Source organism: Rhagoletis zephyria, unplaced genomic scaffold (assembly GCF_001687245.7).
Source record: "Rhagoletis zephyria isolate East Lansing unplaced genomic scaffold, Rhagoletis_zephyria_1.1 Rzeph_scaffold_00156, whole genome shotgun sequence".
Classification (NCBI taxonomy): Eukaryota; Metazoa; Arthropoda; class Insecta; order Diptera; family Tephritidae; genus Rhagoletis; species Rhagoletis zephyria.
Window position 1 is genome coordinate 223185 of NW_016157240.1, and position 8664 is coordinate 231848.

At 35.1% G+C, this 8664-nt stretch overlaps 1 protein-coding gene across 1 annotated transcript in view; it reads left to right on the plus strand.

Moving 5' to 3' along the window:
- Positions 1-2503, plus strand: part of LOC108354604 (solute carrier family 23 member 2) — a 58625-nt gene extending 56122 nt beyond the window's left edge. Inside the window, exons 6-8 of the mRNA XM_017605785.1 lie at positions 1533-1902; positions 1993-2113; positions 2224-2503. Of these exons, the coding sequence (XP_017461274.1) occupies positions 1533-1902; positions 1993-2113; positions 2224-2284 (552 nt within the window). The 3' untranslated portion in view covers positions 2285-2503. The remainder of the gene's footprint in view (positions 1-1532; positions 1903-1992; positions 2114-2223) is intronic.
- The last annotated feature ends 6161 nt before the right edge of the window (positions 2504-8664 follow it).

Sequence of the window (8664 nt, forward strand, 5' to 3'; positions counted from 1 at the left end):
TATAGCATGGTCGGTTACTCGTCCTTTTAGGTGTCTAGTTAATTAAACCTTATTGCACAAGTGGACTTGATGCCTCCAAATATCATCATCATATTCAAGCTTGCTTTATAGTTTTGTTATCGGGCATCAGATTTGATTGTGTTTATTTTTATTTCATCAATCTATAGTGCATTTTCTCAAAAACATTAGTCATTGTCTTTATAGGGAAATGCGACTGATGACCGAAAGGTGTTTTTTTTCCAGCATAGCATTTGACCGATTTCAAGCTCGGAACACTTTGACGACAGCAAGCGACAAGCAGCATCTGTCAAATTTTAAATGCATACGTTCTTACGGACACAATTATTTTGACGACAGCAAGACATCTTGGCTGCAGGACTGCAATTGTCGACGTCGCCAAATTAAATCTATTTCTAATTTTGCCGGCGACAATGAGTAGATGTAGTGCTGCAAAATTAAATTGTCGCAAAATTAATCACATATTCTTGATTGTTCATGTTTTTCTTATTTACTTAAATAAAAATACACAATTCGTGAAATAAATATACCAAAATGTCAAACTTTAAAATCAGCTCTTTGCTATGTCGCTGAGGTCTTCAAAATGTTTAAGAAGCTGGCTTCAAGGCGACATTTGTCGACATCAAAAGTCAAAGTGTTCCGAGCTTTAGGAATAAATTAATAAGTGGGTCAGTTTCATTATTTACATACATTTAAGGATAAAATGGTGAAATTTTAACTTAGTTCCATGCCTCTAAGTTGGACTTTTATGAAGGAAAATTACCTATGTGGTCTACCGCAAAAGCAAGCTAGGATTGGTTTACGGCAGAAAAACTTTAGTTTTCGTTTGATCAGCGCAGAGTTTCGACCTTAATGTTTTTATTTGTCCATGTTATTGCGGCTTATTAACATTTTATTTTAATATTGTTATTGAGGTTCGTACCGCAAGTATGTTTATTAGGAAAAATAAAAAAAAGCAACAAAGTCTAAGCGCTAGAAGTTATGGCTGCTATGTCAGAGATCACCACATCTAATCTTCTTTTTCTAGACTTCAGCAGGGATCGAACCCGCATCACCGATGTGCAAAGTGTTAACCACTGAGCCATGCACACCCCTTAAACTCTTGTTGTTTATTCGTTTCCTTATCTTTTTAATTGTCGTTAATATTGAAGTTATGAAAGCAAAATATTTTAAAATTTCCTGTGCCGTTCGTTGTCCGGGAAGCGTGGTACCCAATATAAAGGAGTAAATAAAACTGTTGAAAATAATAGAAAATATTGAAAAGGTACTCTTCAATATAAGTTATGATTTGAAATCTTACCCTATTAATGACGTCGAAACTGGATTTCGGAAAATGTGCTATTTGTGTCATCCAGGCATTTTATAAGGATAGTCAGTTATTCAGTTAAATATATATATTGGTTGAATAAAGTAATACGCAAGGAAAAATGTTTTACCGATTTTCCAACGGCCTTGCTACAAGTATCCTTTTTGCGTAACCATGCCTGTATGCAAGTAAATATATTTTTTTTCAGGTCGGCTCGCGTCGTGTTATTCAATGGGCTGCATTGATAATGTTACTACAAGGTGTCATTGGTAAATTTGGCGCCGTGTTTATAATGATACCAGACTCGGTGGTTGGAGGCATTTTTTGTGTGATGTTTGGCATGATTATAGCCTTTGGACTTTCCACATTGCAGTATGTGGACTTGCGTTCGGCGCGAAACCTCTATATACTTGGTTTATCTATTTTCTTTCCTATGGTCTTATGTAAATGGATGCAAGAACACCCGGGGTCTATTAATACAGGCAATGAAACAATCGATTCGACACTGTCGGTTTTGTTGGGCACTACAATTCTGGTGGGTGGCTTGTTGGGTTGCTTCTTGGATAATATCATACCAGGTAAGTACACGCACCTTCAAAATGATCATTCAAGCTGTAACGCTTTGACTATTGTAATGTTTTTGATATGTCATTTACTGTTTTCGCCAGGCACTGACGAAGAGCGCGGTCTTGTTGAGTGGGCTAATGAAATGCCACTCGGGGATGCCAATATCAATGATGGTACCGCCACGGATTACGATTTCCCATGGGGCATGGACACTTTAAGAAAGTTAGTGCACTCTCTTACTACATACATATGCACATAAATGCATAAACAAATACATATGTATTTAAGTAGATAGTAGGCTATTTTAACCATACTTTTTTTGTTTGTTTCAGATGGAAATGGACCTATTATATACCATTCTTACCAACATACAAGCTACAAAAAAGAAGTTAAATGCAAATATGAAAATTATGTATCTCATCTCTTAATTTAGTAATTTAAAAAAACGTTGTTTGTACTTATGTATGTATGCATAATATGCATTGCATATATGTAAACACAAATACTTATGCATGCATGCATCTATTTATCTATGCATTTTATATATGTAAACTAAAAATGAGATTCGTTTTGTTTTAAAACTTTCCTTATGAATAGTACACATCTAAAATATGTATTCGCATTTACTTCAATTGTCCCTGTGGGGAAAATCTCTAGTTTTGAACAGGTGCGCTTCTAGTACATTTAGAACCACTACTAGTTCGCGATAAATCTCTTTTGCATGCAAACAACTGGCGAATTTAACACAGCGATGTCATATGAATTGGAAATTGTCACCCGCTGCATTACCTCTTCTTTAGTTCAGAACCACTCCTAAATTCGACATATGGGATCTAGTTCGCTTTGCACCCCATTTTCTGTAGTATATAGTATAGTAAACGAAAAAAGTAACAAGATGTTTTCTTATTGAGTTACCATGGTAGCAATTTTTAATTATTTGCAGAGAAATGTATTTTCAATCTGAAATCAAATTTGTTTGAATGAGGTAAATTAAATTGTGCATTTGAAAAAACGTTTACATACCTTTGGCTGTAGCTGAATTTGCAGAGGGGCTGACTGTTATTGGTTATATTCCCAAAATTGTAAGATGTTAACACAAATATTAGTTTTGTATTACCAAACCATGAAAAAGCATCTGCGACGTGCAGACTGGAAGCGTATTAGAACGAAAAACCCGCCAACCAAAAGTCTATTCAAAGTAAACAAGCCCCCCGCTGCATCCCTTTTTCAGTAGGTTCGAACAAGTTCAAAATTCGCCAGAGGAGCATCCCTTTTTCTATAGTTTTGAACCAGTCCTAAATTAGTCATTTTAGATATAGATTTTTAAAAGTACCACATATCGGTGCTTTTGAACTGGTGGCGATCCAGTTACTATCGGACTGGTTCGTTTTTGGCGATAAAGATCTAGTACGGAACTACAAATTAGGTTCACCAGTTCGGGGTTTCCCTACAGGGATGTCACATCTAGATAAATATAAACATTGAGCTAAATATTCAAGAATTACCGTTACCTTTTCTTCTATTTTGGGTCTATTTCAAAGCTCTATGGATTACCAACATTTCGCTAGAACAAAATATGTATTCATTTTTACTATGGGGGTACATATATGAAAATTCAAAACTTTAAAGCCGTTTTTCTCGAGTGTTGCTTTTTTGAGTTGTGACACTCCCAGCAAAAAACACGATTACCACAGAAATTAAAATGGGATCAGGCGATGGGAATCGCTTACCCTTTCGCTTCAAGGAGGCATTATTTTAACATGGGCATGTCATTGGCCGTAATCCCCTACCCGCAGCATTACCTTCGAACGATGGAAGAACGCATGGATAAACAGAATCCAGGGAAGCGAACAAAGCATGCATTATATAATTAATCTTAAAATGGTACTTCCTCACCCATGTAATTCATTTCATTGCCTGACTTGAACTTCGCTGTAAATTAAACAAAGCAAACCATGATTTTTATGCGATGGAATTTCACACAAAAAGTAACGGTGGAAAATAATTTTTGGGTGTTCATTATATTTTTCCGCTGACACCGGTGAAGCTTTCTACTTTGTATTCCCCGTAATGAATCAAAGCAATGAAATGAATAATATGAATTAAAATATTGTAGAACATTCTGCTATGCATTACCGGCAATGCCTAGAAGAAGACCAAAAATTAGAAGACATTTAGGGGATTTACAAGTAGTGTTAGGCGTCGTAATTTCTTAGTCTTAAAATTGTTCAATATAGAGTAACGCTTAAAAGCATTTTGAAAGATTCGTTGGGTATAATAAGAGCCAATAAAATATTTCTTACTAGTTTAAAAACATTTTGGTTTAATTAAAAAACGCTTAAAAAAGTATTAGCCGTTATTTTACTTTAAAAAATTTTAAGACTAACACATTACGACGCTTAACACATCTTGTGAATCCCCCAGTTATAAGGCAATGCGTTTTAGAACACGTTACCACTAAAAGCGATTACCGATTTTTTGCTGGGCTATTGAAGTAAATGAGCGATATGTATGTATGTCCATATATGTATGTGTTTACTGTGTTTTATGAATATTTATGTAAATATGTATAATAAGTGCCCTGGAATATACTACATAAATATTATATAGTTGTACTTCGTCGTATAAAAATGTAAACGGGCGGGGAAGAAAATTGTTATGGTTAAAAATTCTGTATAGCGAAATTCTGTATTACAAAATTCTTTATTTTAGTATTCCGTATTATAAAATTCTGCACCCAGAAAAGGCAGCTAAAAATATTTCTCTCAACACATGATTTGTTAACTATAAAATAAAATAAAAAAAATATATAAATCTGTTGTATATATGTGTGCACATGGATACAAATACCAAACGTAATGAAATACAACCCTAACGTAAGAATATAAGAGAATATGTAACTAGCTATAGGATTGAAGTATGACAAAGTATGAATAAAGAGTTATGGTCTGATTATGCACACTTCGCATAAACTTCAAACTGTAATTTCGTATGTACTTTGTATGTATTCCATTACCCAGAAATTAGCAGAACTTTTAAAAACTTAGCGATCTGTTGAGTTTAAATTTTGCTTCACATTTTCTTAAGTCACACTTTTAGTGCACTGGTACAAATGGTTGTGCGAAGAAATGCGAAGTATGCATAATCAGACCCTTAGTCTCATAACAGCATTCGGGACCGTTGGTTACATTAAGTGGCGACGAGGACCACCGATCGACCAAAAAACGCATGTAAATTGGTTACGCTGCAGATGCATATAGAGGCTGTGCAAAATACGGCAGCGAGCAACAGGCAGTGGACAACGCCAATGCGAGGGTCAACTTATTTAATTTCGAGGCTTTCGACGCTAAAAATTACATTTTCGTGATGGGTAAAGCGGTTAGAAACCGCAATGGCAATTCACGGAATTAGTAAGGCAGGAGGGGCTCGGCGTAATCTCCTTTTGTATTACATAGGATCAAATACATATAACATCCTCTTCGACAAACTGCTACCGCAAACTCCAGGAGAAAAAGAATATGCTGATTTGATGGGAGTGTTGGGAAACCATTTTGATCCCGAACCCAATGAGATATTGGAAAATTATCGGTTCAATTCCAGGAAACAACAAGGCGGTGAGTCTTGTACAGAATTCATTACGGTACTGCGGCGATTGGCTGTGGGGTGCAATTTTGGGCCATATTTGGACACTGCGCTGAGGAATCAATTTGTTTTCGGACTAACAAATCAACGCATCTAGAGTCGGCTGTTAGAAGAAAAAACCTTCACTCTAGAGCAGGCTATTAATATAGCAATGGCGGTCGAAAGGCAGAAAAGGGAGGTGCAGAACTTCAGATTAAAGAATGTGCAAAGGAAGGCATGAATAAAATGCTTGAAAAGAAGAGTAAACACAAAAATAAAGTAAATGGCAACACAGGTAAATCATCCAGGGAGGGTAAAGAAGACAAACAGAAGTGTTTTCGCTGTGGCAACGCTACGCACACAGCGAAAGAGTGCATGTACAAAGATGCTAAATATCATTTCTGCAAGAAAAAGGGCCATTTACGAAAAATGTGTGTGTAATTTAAGTAAGTATAAACGTAAATGACTTTCTTTCGGGACACTGCAAGCTTAAAGGTCACCAACACAAATAGGGCATTTGGTCAAGCGATCTCTGCATGTTGTGTGATTCATCCTAAAGACACCATTACACTTTCTAGTCGAATGACATGTCATTTCCAAGAGACGAGAGAGCAGCACGGGTCTGATGTGGCCCTCAGCAAGAGTACATCAACTCATTATCCATAAGCGCTTTTGAGCTTATCGAAGGTCTTGGGTCTAGCAGAAGTGGTGTGAAGAGAAGAGGGCACAATATTTTCTGTCAAACTTTCTTCATCTCCAGAACCATTGCTGCTTTCGATGTTCATTGAAGATACGCTTTCCACTTCCTCTTTTGGTCCCTTAAAAATGCCAGCTCATTGAAGTACCACAATGTAGGAATATAAATATCGTCGGCACCGGAGCCGGATTTTTGGCTGTTTTTAATTTTTTTAATTCTCTACGTTAGCATTTGGATCGACTTCTTTATACTTTGTTAAAAGAAGGGCATACGCCTTATTTTTAGCGACTTTATTTTTATATATTTCACTTTTTAATTTCGATACTTCAGGAAGGTTTAGATAAAGTGCAAGGAAACCCTTCCAAACGTATTGTTAATAATTGATACCATTATTTTACCGCCTTAGTTTTACTGAAAGTAAAATTAATACATTATTATTATTTTGATACTTATATTTTCTTACTATGGCTACTGATGGTTACCAGGTATGATGAACTTGTGTTCACACGAGTTTTATGGTGTGTCAAAATAGTGAAGAAATCCAAAAATTTTGTAAACCATCCACATTAGCGTTTACACGATCGAACATCGATACCCAGTGTTGCCAACTTTTGATTTTCAAAAAGCACCAAAAACTTGTAAAAAAACGTTTTATCACACTAAAAGCACCAAATTTTTTTGAATCAAAAGATGCTTTTTTCATAACAGTTTGTATTTAACAAAAACAAAAAATTAAGACTATTTACAAGAATACATACATAAATCAATACACAAAATTTTTCGCTCATAACGATTGAATAGCCTCTACACATGCTATGATGACTCATACGTACGACGTAATATAGAAGTACTGCGCATTAAAACTGGTATATCGCGAGAAAGAAAAATCGAATCGCAACAAATGACGATGATGCCATAAGTAGAAATGAGCAAAAAATTTTTATTATATAACCTCAAATATCGCCAAAAACCGTGTTTTTGGCACTTTGAGGTTATGATATCTCAAAATTCTAGTGCTAAGCAATTGTGCGGCCAGATTTGGATTCAGCACCAAGAAACGATGTTTTTTATTCAGGTGGTAAAAACATTTGTACAAATAATTAGAAAAGAAAAAGAGAAATACTTAACTTACGCGAATAGAACTCAAAAAGATGGGTTTATAACTTCAGCTTTTTATCAATCATGGTTATATTTTAGTGCATTTAAATTTGTAGATTCTTGTAAATTCAGTGCTGCCACAGCTTTAAATATTTCAGGTTTTACCTATCTCGGAGGAATTTTAGTTCAGAAAAAAAAACACTAAAAAAGGCACTAAGCACTAAATAATTTTTTTTTGGCGTTTTAGTTTTCCAAAAGCACTAAATCTAGTGCTTAAAGCACCAAGTTGGCAACTATGTCGATACCTATCACACCATGTTGTCACACAGTGGAACTGCGTAAACCCCGCTATTTTGTAAAATTGGTACTCTCGCTATATCGCAGTCTATCATTCTTGCCAAAATCTTCTTTAAAGCTTTTATAATTATCTCTTAAGTTTATGTTTTTTGTTTGTTTGTAATAAAACGATACGAACGAATTTGGTGAAATTGTAACGAAGTATTATAATTTCTTAGAAAAGCTCATGAAAGTGAAATATATATATAAGCTATGTACATTTATTGTATGTAAACATTTGTTTAATCTTTTACTTTGTCAATTTTATTGTAGCTTATTAATATTTTATTTTAATATTGTCACGATAACAACAAGATTATGTTTATTAGGAAAAATGGCTATTTCTACATCTCCTCATCAGACCTCTTTTTTTAGACTTCAGAAAGGATCGAACCCGTATCATAAATTTTTTTTTAATTTTGTTTCTCTTTGTTTTATTTTAAATAAAAATATATTAAAAGACGTTATATCGTTTTGTTCTAAAAACAAATTTGTATACTCGGGTTCGATGCTTTAGAAATGTTCAAACTTTTGACCACAGCAATTTGGTCACCGTAGTGATCGTACTTAAATTTGGCAACCTGGTGACTTTGAGAAAGTTGTGTCTACTAAAAAGTTTATTATAGCCACCCGTTACAAAACGGCGGGGTAAAATAAAAAGTACTACAACGCAGGAAAACAAATAAAATACTACAAAATGAATACCTGCCATTAAGGTTAAATACATAAAAGACAAACAGAGAAAAATTGCAATAAAATCCCATAATAAACAGATTTAAAACTCTTGGCGACCGAATAACGAGCGGTCATTACAATTTTTGATCGCCATTTCGCCAAAGTCAAAGCATCCCCGCAAAGGCTTCCATGTATATCGATATGTTTGTTTATATGCTAAAAGCAGTCTCTGAAATCGATGTGAGTCTCTCCACATCTCGTGTACATTAATAGTTGTTGTAGCAGACCTCATTCCACCGCCCACCCAAGTATACAGCAAGCGTCGCACAGGGTAACGCTCATGGGG